The 12828-nt window shown below is 40.0% G+C and overlaps 1 protein-coding gene across 1 annotated transcript in view; it reads left to right on the top strand.

The window, feature by feature from the left end:
- The first annotated feature begins 6072 nt into the window (after positions 1-6072).
- SYCP2L (synaptonemal complex protein 2 like) overlaps positions 6073-12828 on the top strand; it is a 139182-nt gene continuing 132426 nt past the window's right edge. Inside the window, exons 1-4 of the mRNA XM_063453060.1 lie at positions 6073-6108; positions 6252-6305; positions 6982-7119; positions 9746-9859. Coding sequence (XP_063309130.1) covers positions 6073-6108; positions 6252-6305; positions 6982-7119; positions 9746-9859 — 342 coding nt within the window. The remainder of the gene's footprint in view (positions 6109-6251; positions 6306-6981; positions 7120-9745; positions 9860-12828) is intronic.

Below are 12828 nucleotides of genomic sequence, written 5' to 3'. Positions count from 1 at the left end.
ATTTTCTGCCTGTGGTAACTGAGTTAGTCCATTGTGTTTGGTAATTTTATCACAGGCAGAGGGGAGGGTTTGTGTACATTAGCTGGGAGTGTTTAACTGTACAATATTGTGTTGATTGGATGCTGTGATTTTGTGTCCTGTGCTCCACAAGGTCCACGTGGGTAGTAACCTTCTGGGGAAAACTGTATATAAGAAATGCCTTTGTGCTCAATAAAAGAGATCATGAAGTTTCAGCTCATGTTTGGGGGATTGGAGAACTACACTCTGGGGATTGCTATAATCACTATACTCCCCAGGGTATAATCACTAAGCTCTGGTAAGAGCTTGTTCCTGTTCTCTGGATTTAAGAGAGGTTTACCTACTGGAAGCTGGACCCTGGTCTTGGGTCCAGGGTGGGTGGAGACGGCGAGACCCCAACCAAGCTGTGGCGGTTCGTGGGGTCTGCGGTGGTTATGGTGTCTGGTGGAGGGCTTGGAGCCCTCGGGAAGCACTAGGAGCATCTGTCAACAGAAGGTACCCAGTCGAGGTGCCAGGCGTTCTGTTACAAGCCTCGCCGCTGCATTCATTATAGATTGCAGCAATGCAATCTGTGAACATGTAAGACCACTGAGAAGGGTATTGCAGTAGTCAAGGCGCGAAAGAACAACAGCATGGACCAGCACCGTAGCTGCATCTGGTATTAAATAGGGGTGGATGCCAGCTATGTTTTTGACTGGACAAAGGGGTCAAGGAGAGGTCGGAGTCAAAGAGAACACCTAGGCAGCGAGCCTGCGAGGTAGAGGTGATGGTGGCGCCGTTGACTTGGAAGGAGACAGACACGGGAGTAGCAGCACTTGAGGGAGGAAAGATCAGAAGTTTTGTTTTGGACAGGTAGAGTTTAAGGAAATGAGCATCCATCCAGTTGGAAATCGTAGAGAGGCAGTCAGAGACACAAGTCAAGATGGGCGGAAAGAGATCAGGAGAGGACAGGTAGATTTGCGTGTCATCTGCATATAAATGATAATGGAAGCCAAAGGAGCTGATGAGTATACCAAGGGAGGCAGTATAGATGGAGAACAGTAGGGGACCAAGGACACACCCTTGGGGAACGCCAACAGAGAGGGGTTGGGGAGAAAAGGCAGAGCCAGAGAAAAACACACTGAAAAAGCGCTGGGAGAGGTAGGAGGAGCACCAGGAGAGAGCAGTATCTCGTACACCGAGATTATGGAGAATGAGAAGAAACTGTTGATGATCAACAGTGTCAAAGGCAGCAGAAAGATCAATGCGAATTAGGATAGAGTACTGGCCACGAGATTTAGCAGCGATTAAATAATTGGATACTTTGGTCACAGCTGTTTCAACAGAGTGACGAGCGTGGAATCCAATTTTAAACGGGTCAGCAGAGAGTTGGATTTAAGGAAGTCTGTCAATCTCACATACATAACTCTCTCAGACTTCAGGCACTATGAACATTTCAAATAACTGAAGTAGTCGTGGTGCTTGGAGTAATCGTTTAAGTACAAAACAACTGGCGCTTTGTCACTAAAGTTTTAACTCTGCTGTGTGTTCTATACTATATGTGGACTGGTTCCTTTAACACATGTAATTAGATGCCATTAATGGACGGTTCCATAACAAGCAAAGTGCAACTCTTCTTATCTCAACAAGTCCAAAAGTTTTACATCCCATGCAAGGTTACAAAACACTTAAAAATAAAAACTATGACTTGCACTAGCTGATGACCATTTGCTATATTGACCTATATTATGGACCATTTCTTACCAAGAATCTGTACCTATCCCTCCCCCACCCTATAGAGCGGTGTAAACTGGAAGGACACAGCGTGGATCTGAACTAATTAAGTAGTATGAGGGGCAGCTGAGCTCCTCTGGGGGGTGCCGTGTGATTACACCCACCAAGACTTTCTTCATCACTTCATACCGAGCTTTCCGAGCCTGGGACTACATAATGAGTGTGAGTGTCATGGTTCCATGTAACGGAGTCAGTAACTGGTAGGATTGATCTAGGTTTAGTTTAGTAAGATACCTGCGGTTCCAAAATTGAATCACCTCCTGTAACTGAGAATCGGCGTTCTGAATGGATAGATATGAACCAGTCAGCAAATCATGTGTCAGGCTCAATATATGTTTTAGGAGCTGTATGTAATGGAAGGTTTTTACATGGGTTTTTATTTTTTCAGATGGTACAGACGAAACACGTGGCTGTTGACATGTTTGGGAGGCTGGTTACATTTTGAGTCAATATCCTGCACACAAAAAAAAAAAAAAAAAAAGAGGCAAAGAGTCCGTTATGAGTTTTGATTTTTAGTCCATTTGTTTTAGTTTATCATTTTTTTTTTTTCCTTTTTATTTCTTGATATTGTGGAGAACGCTGCAGTCTATCCTACTAATTAATATCGCCCAGCTGCTGGTGAAAGTGGGCTAGGAACCTGAGCGAGCAGGCTTAATGAATTTTAATGAATACGTTAGTTCTATTGAACAGGATATCTATCTAGGCAATGCTAAAATCTGTAAATGTTTCTATTTTGTTTTCTGATTAAGGAGGACTTGGCAGACTGTTTTCGCTAACTAGTTATTTTCACCGAATTAAAGCTAATTGTGAGCGATAAACAAACTCTTCTACCATTCAGACTTGTAAATAGATCGTTAGATTGTATTTAATTCGTAGAATTTTGCTACATGGGTTAAGAATACAGTATATCTCACACTATACTATAGATTAGTTCCGATCATAGGCCAAGTTAAGGGCGACCCCTGCTGGAATTCTTCATATAGAACTGCAGTTGTATTTAAATATTTACTGAAGGTTACGTTAAGGAACTGGCTTTGGGATTAAAAACGTGTTCATAACGTTATAGTGCCCCCTGCCCCTAGGTATAATCAACCCAACCCCCTCCTCCTCCTCCTCCTCCTCCTCCTCCTCCTCCCCCCCCCCCCCCCCAAAAAAATCTGAAATTTGCAGAAGACACCACTCCTTTGGTCTTCAGTGTGTGTGTATGTGTATGTATATGTATATGTATATGTATATGTATATGTATATGTATATATATATATGTATATATATATATATATATATATATATATATAGTATATGTATATTTTTGCTCAAAAGAACAGGAGAATAGTGTTTACTAATAAGATATTCCAGCCAGCAAGGGAACTAAGTAATCCATATAAGTAATAAACCAGAAACACACTTAAAGTGGCTCTTTACACTCGCAGTGTGTGTATATGTTCACACCAACTATTGTCTTACCCTCAGGGACTCCTGTGTTATATAGAGAGACTTCAGATTAAAAAATCCAATGAGCTTCATTAACCCCTTCAGGACGGCGTCAATAGTACACATTCTGATCAAAACAAAACGTAAACAAAAACAGGAATTTGCGCTATATGTCTGTTCAACCGTAATTCACCTCTTTCATATTAAATGCACCCACACTTATTCTATATCATTTTGTTAAGGAGAAACAGGGCTTTCATTTCATATTAAATATTTATATATGAAACATAATTTATTATGAATAAAATTTAAAAAACTGAGATTTTTTTTTTTTTTTTTTTTACATTTGTAGTTCCGCTTCACATTTTAGCTGTAAATGTCATAATACTGTTAGGTTTTACTGCAAAAAAATGCACATATTTGTAATCGGCGATGTCTCACGAGTACAACAGTACCCCCCATTAACAGGTTTTATGGTGTTTTGGAAAGTTACAGGGTCAAATATAGAACGTTCCATTTTCTAATTGAAATTTGCCAGATTAGTAATGTTACCTTTGAGACGGTGTGGTAGCCCAGGAATGAGAATTACCCCCATAATGGCATACCATTTGAAAAAGTAGACAACCCAAGGTATTGAACGTGGGGTATGTTTAGTCTTTTTTAGTAGTCACTTAGTCACAAACACTGGCCAAAGTTAGCGTTCATATTTGTTTTTGTGTGAAAAAAGCAAAAAACTAATATTTGGCCAGTGTTTGTGACTAAGTGGCTACTAAAAATTACTGGACATACCCCATTTGCAATACCTTGGGTTGTCTACTTTTGCAAATGGTATGCCATCATGGGGGTAATTCTTATTCCTGGGCTACCATACGGTCTCAAAGGCAACATAACTAATCTGGCAAATTTCAATGTCAAAAAAATGAAATGCAAGCCTAATATGTGACTCTCTAACTTTCCAAAACACCATAAAACCTGTACATGGGGGGTACTGTTATTCTTGGGAGATTTCACTAAACACAAATATTATTGTTTTAAAACAGTAAAACATATTACAACAATAATATAGTCCATAAAAGTGCAGTTTGTTTGTAAAAAAATGCAAAAAACGTCACTTTTACTTAAAATATCATCGTTGTAATACAATTTACCAGTTTTAAACACTAATATTTGAGTTCAGCGAAGTCTCCCGAGTAAACCAGTACCCCCTATGTACAGGTTTTAGGGTGTCTTGGAGAGTTACAGGGTCAAATATAGTGCTTGTGAATTAAATTCTCTGCACTTTCTCCCTGTGTTGTCAGGCATGTCAATCAAATTTTAATTAATCAAATTACATAATTATGTTAAAAAATTACTTGAATATACACGTAGAATTTTAATATATATGCATTTATAGGTATTTAAATTCTACTTGTATACTAATGTAATCTTTTATGTAATTATATGTATTTATCTCTATATATATATATATATATATATATATATATATATATATATATATATATTTGCGGTTATTTGTATTTTATATATAGATAGCTATATATAGAATGTCATTCTAAGTGTATTCTGTTTCCAATATATATATATTAATAACAACAGTTAGAATGAAATTACATATGAATATATAATTTATTTTAAATTTTGTTTAAATATTTTATTTATTTTATTATTTTATTTATTTATTATTGTAATTATACGTATATATAATATATGTAGATCTATTATATATATAATATATATACATATTAAATATATGTAACGTCATTCTAAGTGTATTTTAATATTAATATATATACTAATATTAATATTAAAATACATTACGTATGACGTTACATATATATAATATGTATATATATTATATATATATACATATATTATATATATAAAAAGGCATTTAATTTATTTTATAACATGTTAATATTTATTTTTTTACACTACCTACCAGCAGGGGGACTGTCTGATATTTTAGACAGTCCCCCTGCTGGCGGATCCATAGCCAGCTATAGGGGGCCATATTTGCTGGAGGGGGGCTGCCTGGGCTCTCGGGCAGCCCCCCAGAAGAGGATCGCGGCGGAGGTGAGTACCGCCGGACCTCCAGGGCTGCAAGCCGTTACGGCGTTCTATGCTGCCGCAACGGCTTTAAAGCCCTTTAAAGCCGCGACGGCATAGAACGCCGTAACGGCGTTAAGGGGTTAAAGGGAAACTATTGTTTGTTTTCCTGGCACTATAGCTCTCCTCCTTGGGGTGAGAAGGGGATAAAATCCCCTTCTGTCACATACCACAGTCCAGCGCGATGTCTCTGGGCTCTGACTCCGTCTGCCTTTGCTTATCATCAGGTGGCGGGGGAGGCCTAAAGCGCCTTCTCCCCATAGGAGAGCATTATACAGTGCTTTCCAATCGGGATTCGGGTGATGCTGGAAGTCCTCATGCATAGTGTGAGGACGTCCAGCGTCAGTTAGGCGCCTAACAGCCCGGATGTCCCTCTAGTAGCTGTTTGCTGGACAGCCACTAGGGGTGGAGTTAACCCAACAGGGTAATTATTGCTGTTTCTTAACCCCTTAAGGACCAAACTTCTGGAATAAAAAGGAATCATGACATGTCACACATGTCATGTGTCCTTAAGGGGTTAAAAACTGCACTAATTACCTTTGCGGGGTTAAGGGACTTTGGACACTGCACCCAGACCACTTCAATGAGCTGAAGTGGTCTGGGTGCCTATAGTGTCCCTTTAAGTGTATAAAAATCATCAATAAAAGCCTGCCCTTCTATACCCAAACATCTCCATGAATTAATCTAGCCAGTATTCCACCTCAAGTAGTAACTGAGTATTCATCATTCTCTTCCTTACCCGAGATGTCTCCTCACATTGCCCCACATAACCTCTGTGCAGTAAATTGCTGTATTGTGCAGCATATAAACGTTTCCTACTTCCTTTTCTACTGCGTTTCACCATGTTCCAATTTGCGTATCATTCACAGAATCATTCCATATATCTGTTCATTCTCCATTTTTGAAATTTGTTTTCCCCCAAGGGTGAAGAAAAGGTTAAGCCGATTGAAAATACGGAGAGCCCAACAGAGTACTATGTATGTAAAGATTATTTTTTTTTTAATGCTGGGTTTCATTTTGTAATGTGTTCTTATTTTCTTCAAATGTCACTGTTCAGACATACGTTTAGCCCCTTAAGGACACATGACATGTGTGACATGTTATGATTCCCTTTTATTCCAGAAGTTTGGTAATTAAGGGGTTAAAGGTTTACTCCAAGCACCATTGCTACTTCACTGATTTATTTAAAGTGGAACTGCCACTTCTCTGGAATTGCACCATTAAATAAAGTGAAAATCAGCTATAATATACCTTGCTCTCTTTTCTTATATATTATACAATTGATCTTACAATTTAGCTCATTGCAGGCAAATGAAGATAAAAGAAACATTGTTTCCGTTTCTCCTCTTCTGCTAACTAATGTTCAATGGCAGAAAAGGACACCATTTATAACAGAGTGACTTGTGTAATGAGAACATTTTAACTTGTGTATACTATTTTTCTAATTGCCTGTTTACTAATTATATGATTTTATACTTCCATCCTCTAAGTAAAAATATACACATATACAAAGCATAGGCATTTTGGACATCCTATAACAGTGTGCAAATTGACCGTATCCGTAATTCTGTCTCGTCAATTTTCTTTCTTTTTTTTTTTTTTGCTTCAATTTCGATATGCTTATATACAATTTTTTTTTTTTTTTTTTTACAGCTGGAAACTTTAATCAGTGATGCTTTTAAAGGAAAAGGATTTCAGAAAATATCAGAATTAGTTGAAGATAAAATAGCTTGCTCTTCTCAGCGATACAGCAAAGTTCTCTTAAACCAACTCGACAGACTCATAAATAAGGCTGGTATCTTAATAGTATAGTTCAATGGCATCGCGTTATTTGGTTTGGAGGGACTAATCTACTTATCATAACCTGAGGGTCAAATACAACATGAAATGTGTTTCTGGAAGTAAATATATGGATGCACACTTTTGTAGGGCTAATTTTAGGAAAGCACTAGGACCAGGGCCGGCGCGTCCATAAGGCGGCACAGGGGGGGTGCTAGATTAGTGTGACCATGATGAGGGAAGCACACAGCACTCCTTCCAGCATGTCACTCATTGCAGCTTGGACAGGCGAAGCAGACCATGGTACAGGAATCAGAAGCTCCTGTACCGCTGTCCGCTCCGCTTGGCCACGCTACAAGCGAGGTATTGAGGCATACCAGGGAGAGTGGACCACTAAGGGGGGGGGGGGGGGCGGTGAGAGAGAACACCAAGGGAAAGGGGAGGGGGGAACTAAGGGACAGGTGGAGGCGGGACCACTACAAGATAGGGAAGGGAGTGGAGAGGAACACTAAGAGGGGGTGGGGCGTGGGAGGAACACTAAGGTGAATAGGGGGGCACTAAAAGACAGGTAAGGGGGGGAAGAGGAACACTAAGGGACAGGGAAGGGAAGGAAAAGGAACACGAAGGGAGGGGGGGAGGAACACTAAGGGGGGTGGAGGGTGTCTAAGAGACAGGTAAGGGGGGGGAGAGGAATACTAAGGGACATGGAGGAGAGGGGAAGGGACCACGAAGGGACATGGAGGGGAGAATGGCCCACAGGGGGGCCTCATAGGGGATAAAGACGCACAGGGGGACTGGGGATGAAAGAGACACACAGAAGGGCCTGAGGGATACGATACACTTAATAGGGTAACACACAATAGGTGGGTTAAGAGGCATGAAGATGCTTTTTGGGGGGGGGAGGGGCACCATAATAATCTTCGCCTGTGTACCCAAAAATCCTTGCACCATCCCTGACTGTGACATACATGTACCAGAATGCCAGACATTAGCTTGACTTACAGTCCGTGGCAGCAATTGTATCTGGCTGCCCCAATCCGTTTTTTTCCTATTGGTAAACCAAGACAGATAATGGGGAGCGGTGTTAATTTTGGCAGCAAATTTCAATTTAGTTTTAGTCAGTCTTTTGACTAAAAAGCAATTTTAGTCATCTGAATAGTTTTTTACTCTACAAAATTTCCAGTAGATTTTTTTTTTTTCACAAGGTTTATTAATATTATTTTTTTTCCTTTTTGGGTAAAATGTGAAACAAAATGTGCAGAAACAAATCTTGATGTTTCTGCTCGTTGTAGGACCAACAAAATATGGTTTAAATGCATGCAAAAATATTTTTAATAGCTTGTAAAATCCATTGTATTTGGTCACTATTAAAGTCCCATTTGTGTCCAATTTTCAGATTTTTTTTTTTTGAACATAGATATGACTATGACAATAAAACAATCACAGTATAAAAGTGTCTTGTTAATTAGATCCGAATAGTTACACAAACTTTTACATACATAGACAAATCTAAATCCTAGCTGAAGCAGCAATGTGAAATAGGGAGTATTTAATTAATACTGGTCTGGTTTTTATGCTTTGGGTTTTTTTCCCCATTTTTTTTTTTTTGCGTCTCAAAGCTCCTTTATTTTTTTTTATTATTGTCCAGTAGATTTTAGTCGAGACCTACTTCAATCCCTATCCCCTCCACTATGTTTCCTAAACCCACCCCTCCCCCCAATTACAGCCCATACCGTATATATGTGTGTGTGTGTGTGTGTGTGTGTGTGTGTATATATATATATTCTATATATATATATATTCTATATATATATACACACACACATATACGGTATGGGCTGTAATATATATGACATATTGTATGTGTGAGGGGTGTAGTGTGTGTTTTTGTGTGGGTGTTAATGCCAATGTATATGTCTAGTGCCAACGTGTGTAAATGCAGGGTTTATTTTATGTAGTGAGAGAGTGTATGTGTGTGTGTGCATATTAAATTTATTTTTTTTCTGCTAAAATTGGCATGAATACCAGGGGCTACTCCTCATATGACTCTCACATGTCTCTCCCATTTCTCCTGACACGTCTTTTCTCATTTACCCCAGGTATCTCTCCCTCTTCTTTTCACATGTTCTGTCCTGTGTGGAATGTGCTCCATCTGCAGGTCTGTTCAATAGCAGCAATGTGTTCACTGCGTGTATTGAGAGGCAGGAAAATAATTCTGCCTCTTATCACACATGCAGAGCTTGTGTTTGGGAAAGCCTTGCACGGGAGTGCAGAGTTGCAAATGAGGTACATCTTGCTTAGCTTTATTTTAAGTGCTAGGGCTCTTTGTGTGATGCAGTGGAGTGCAGCCATTCTGTTGGCATTACAGATTAAAAAGGAATCCTGATGTTAAACTTTGTGCCGTTGCTCATTTTTCTTTATGTATAAACTTAACTAGTGATTTATATCTGGAGGGGATCTTTTTTAGTTTTGTTCCCCTAACCCCCCACCCTGCTATCTATGCTCATATACCTACTTCCCACCATTGAAAGGTACAAAAGTAGGACAACTTGTACAAAGCTGAAACATATGTTGGCCTTATATAAATAATAATAATATATGAGAACATTTGAGGTGTTTCCTTTTGTTTTTGAGTTAGGAACTGGATCGGAATGAATTTAAAAATGTTTCGTTATTATTGAAATGCATCCAATACTTCTGTAAGAATGACTGTCAAGAGGGATCATTGATTCGACAAGGGCTGGTCGCAAAGATAAGTTAAATTTTTTTTTAAAATTTTTTTTTAATGTTTTGTAATTTCTTAACTTGTGTCAAATTATTTTAAAGGATCACTATAGTGCCAGGAAAACCCATTTTCCTGACACTATAGTGCCTTAAGGGTGCCCACACCCTCAAGGTCCCCCTCCCTTGGCACTGAAGGGGTTAAAACCCCTTTAGCTGCTTACCTTAATCCAGCACAGGGCTCCCGAGTGGAGCGGCATGCGTGGCAGGTGCCACGCGCGCATTCAAACAGTCCATAGGAAAGCATTTCTCAATGCTTTCCTATAGACGCTCTGCACACTGGATGCGAAAATCGCATCCATCATCGCAGAAGCGCCTCTAGCGGCTGTCAGGAAGACAGCCACTAGAGGTTGGATTAACCCTGCTATGTAAACATGTTGACCAGGGTTAAAACCTGAGGGACCTGGCACCCAGTCCACTTCATTGAGCTGAAGTGGTCTGGGTGACTATAGTGTCCCTTTAAATATTTTGAATACAGTATACTTATTCACTAACTTCAGAGTTATTCACTACAAGATTTAGCGAAATCAGAATGGCAAATTTGTGACTATAGCTTTCCATTTTTCCATATATGCTATCGTTACAGACATTTTGAATTAATTTTCTATTTTCAGAAACTACCATTCTAGGCACATAGATCACTTCAGCTCAATGAAGTGGTCTGGGTGCCAGGTTCCTCTAGTTTTACCCTGCAGCTGAAAACATAGCAGATTCTCTGAAACTGCTATGTATACACTGCAGGGTTATTCCAGCCTCTAGTGGCTGTCACCCTGACAGCCACTAGAGGCCGCTTCCGTGATTCTCGCTGTGAAAATCACAGTGAGAAGATGCGAGAAACCTGGGGTACAAAATACCCCGGCCTCTTTAAAGGAATACTCAATGCAGCATTACAACTTCACCAGAATTAAGTTGTTATGGTGCTAGGGATTGTATTTCACTCCACTTTGCTGGCACTCTCAGCCTATCAGCATTGTTTCCTGCTTGAAGCCTCTGCCTCTAAAAAAAAATTGGTGGCAGAACTGACCGGCATCGGACTGAAAACTGATGGGCTAAACCATGTAATGGTTTAATCCTTGGAGGCAAGCTGCCGCCATCAGGGGGTGACAACCATGATGGTTGTCACGGGCCCGGCGGCCCGGGCCCCACGTGGAGCGGCAAAACTGCCACAGGTGCATCTGCACCAGGGCCCATCAGGTGGCCCAAGCATTTAGGGCCACCCAATGGGCCCTATATCTTCAGAGGCCCGGTCAGCGCTGCGGCCGGGTAATTGCGCGACCGGGCCCCTTTTAAAAAAATAAATAAAAATTGCGGCAGCACCGCAAGGGCTGCTGGGAGGAAGTGACGTCCGGTCACTTCCTCCCAGCTTACTGTGCGCAGGAGGAGAGCGGAGGGAGAGCAGAGGAGAGGAGAGGCATCCGCTCACTCCCATCATCCCCAGCCACCCTCCTGCAACTTAAAGATAAGAGGAGGGTGGCTGATAAATGAGGTGTGTGTGTGTGTATGTCAGTGTGTCTGTATGTGTATGTATATATCTATCTGTGTGTATGTATGCCGTTATGTATTTATGTGTATGTATGTACGTCAGTGTGTGTGTCTGTATATCAGTGTATGTGTATGTGTGTCTGTTTGTATGTGTGTATCTTTCTGTGTCTGTGTCCTTTTGTGTCTGTGTGTGTGTGTATTCCTGTGGGCGGGATTTGGAGGCGGGCACAAGGGGGCCCAGACCTTGAGCTGTGTTAGGGGCCCCACAATTTCTGATGGCAGCCCTGGCCGCCAGGAACCTTCTGGCTCCATAACCATTTCATTCTGATGAAGTTGTTAAGGTGCCCAAAGTGTCCCTTTTAATGGCCACACTTTTGGGGGGAAAAAAATGTGAAAAACTGATAAACCTGACCAATATGGCTTTCCATAACACAAACTGAAAAGATCCTTGTGTGCCTGAAAGAATAAACAAATTTAATCAGAACTTGGTTTTGTAAATGGTCTTGTTTATCATCGGGATAAAGTCACCATCGAGTGTGCCGCCTATACACTTTTCACTTGACTTAATTGTGTTATTATTATTTGTAAGATCGCTGCTTAAAAGGGCAAAGTTAACTACCCTTGTAGCAGTCACATTAACCTCCTGCAATCTGTATGTTTTGGTTACAACATAAATACCTATATGTTATAAAAGTCCATTTGCCTTTTAGTATTATCACCTTTTAAGTGCTAATACACTTTTTTTTTTTATATGGTTGACATATCAAGTGCAATTTAAATGCAGATTACACATACCAAATCCAGTTTGAGATCTGAAAATGCAGACCTCCTGCAATACGTTTCTGTTAGAAATAATGGTATGTTCGCTGTTATTTATACATTTGATAGCTAAGCATTAGGACAGATGCAACATAATACTGAGCAATAAACGTAAGCAATAAAATACTGAGTTTCTGTATAATGCTAGCATCTTTTAGTATTTTGCTTATCTTCCTTTACCCCCTTAAGGACACATGACATGTCTGACACGTCATGATTCCATTTTATTCCAGAAGTTTGGTCCTTAAGGGGTTAATGAAAACCCATCTTAAAGAAGAACCAATATGAACAGAGTACCGTTAGTATAAGAACCTAGGCCATCCCTACCACTACCTCTTTTGTTGATGGCACAGACTCTACAGTGAGGAATATCACAGAAAGATATAGATCTATGAAATAAGTGAGGACCGTGATCAGCCAACAGGAAGTGTAGACCGTGATATGCTAACAGAACAAAAAAAAAATGGGGAAAGTTACAAAACACATGGCATGGGGAAAACAAAACAACCACAGGAATGACCGCTTCTTAGAAAAATTACTAAGAAAACATAATACATAAAAAGAACACCAGACCGAACCACAAAATCAAAACAATCAAAAGAAACATTGTGGGAATAACCAAGAAATTACATGTAATCA

The sequence above is a fragment of the Pelobates fuscus genome, chromosome 4 (genome assembly GCF_036172605.1).
Source record: "Pelobates fuscus isolate aPelFus1 chromosome 4, aPelFus1.pri, whole genome shotgun sequence".
In the NCBI taxonomy this organism is placed as follows: Eukaryota; Metazoa; Chordata; class Amphibia; order Anura; family Pelobatidae; genus Pelobates; species Pelobates fuscus.
Note: the sequence above shows the minus strand (reverse complement) of the source record. Positions and strands in the feature narration are given on the sequence as shown.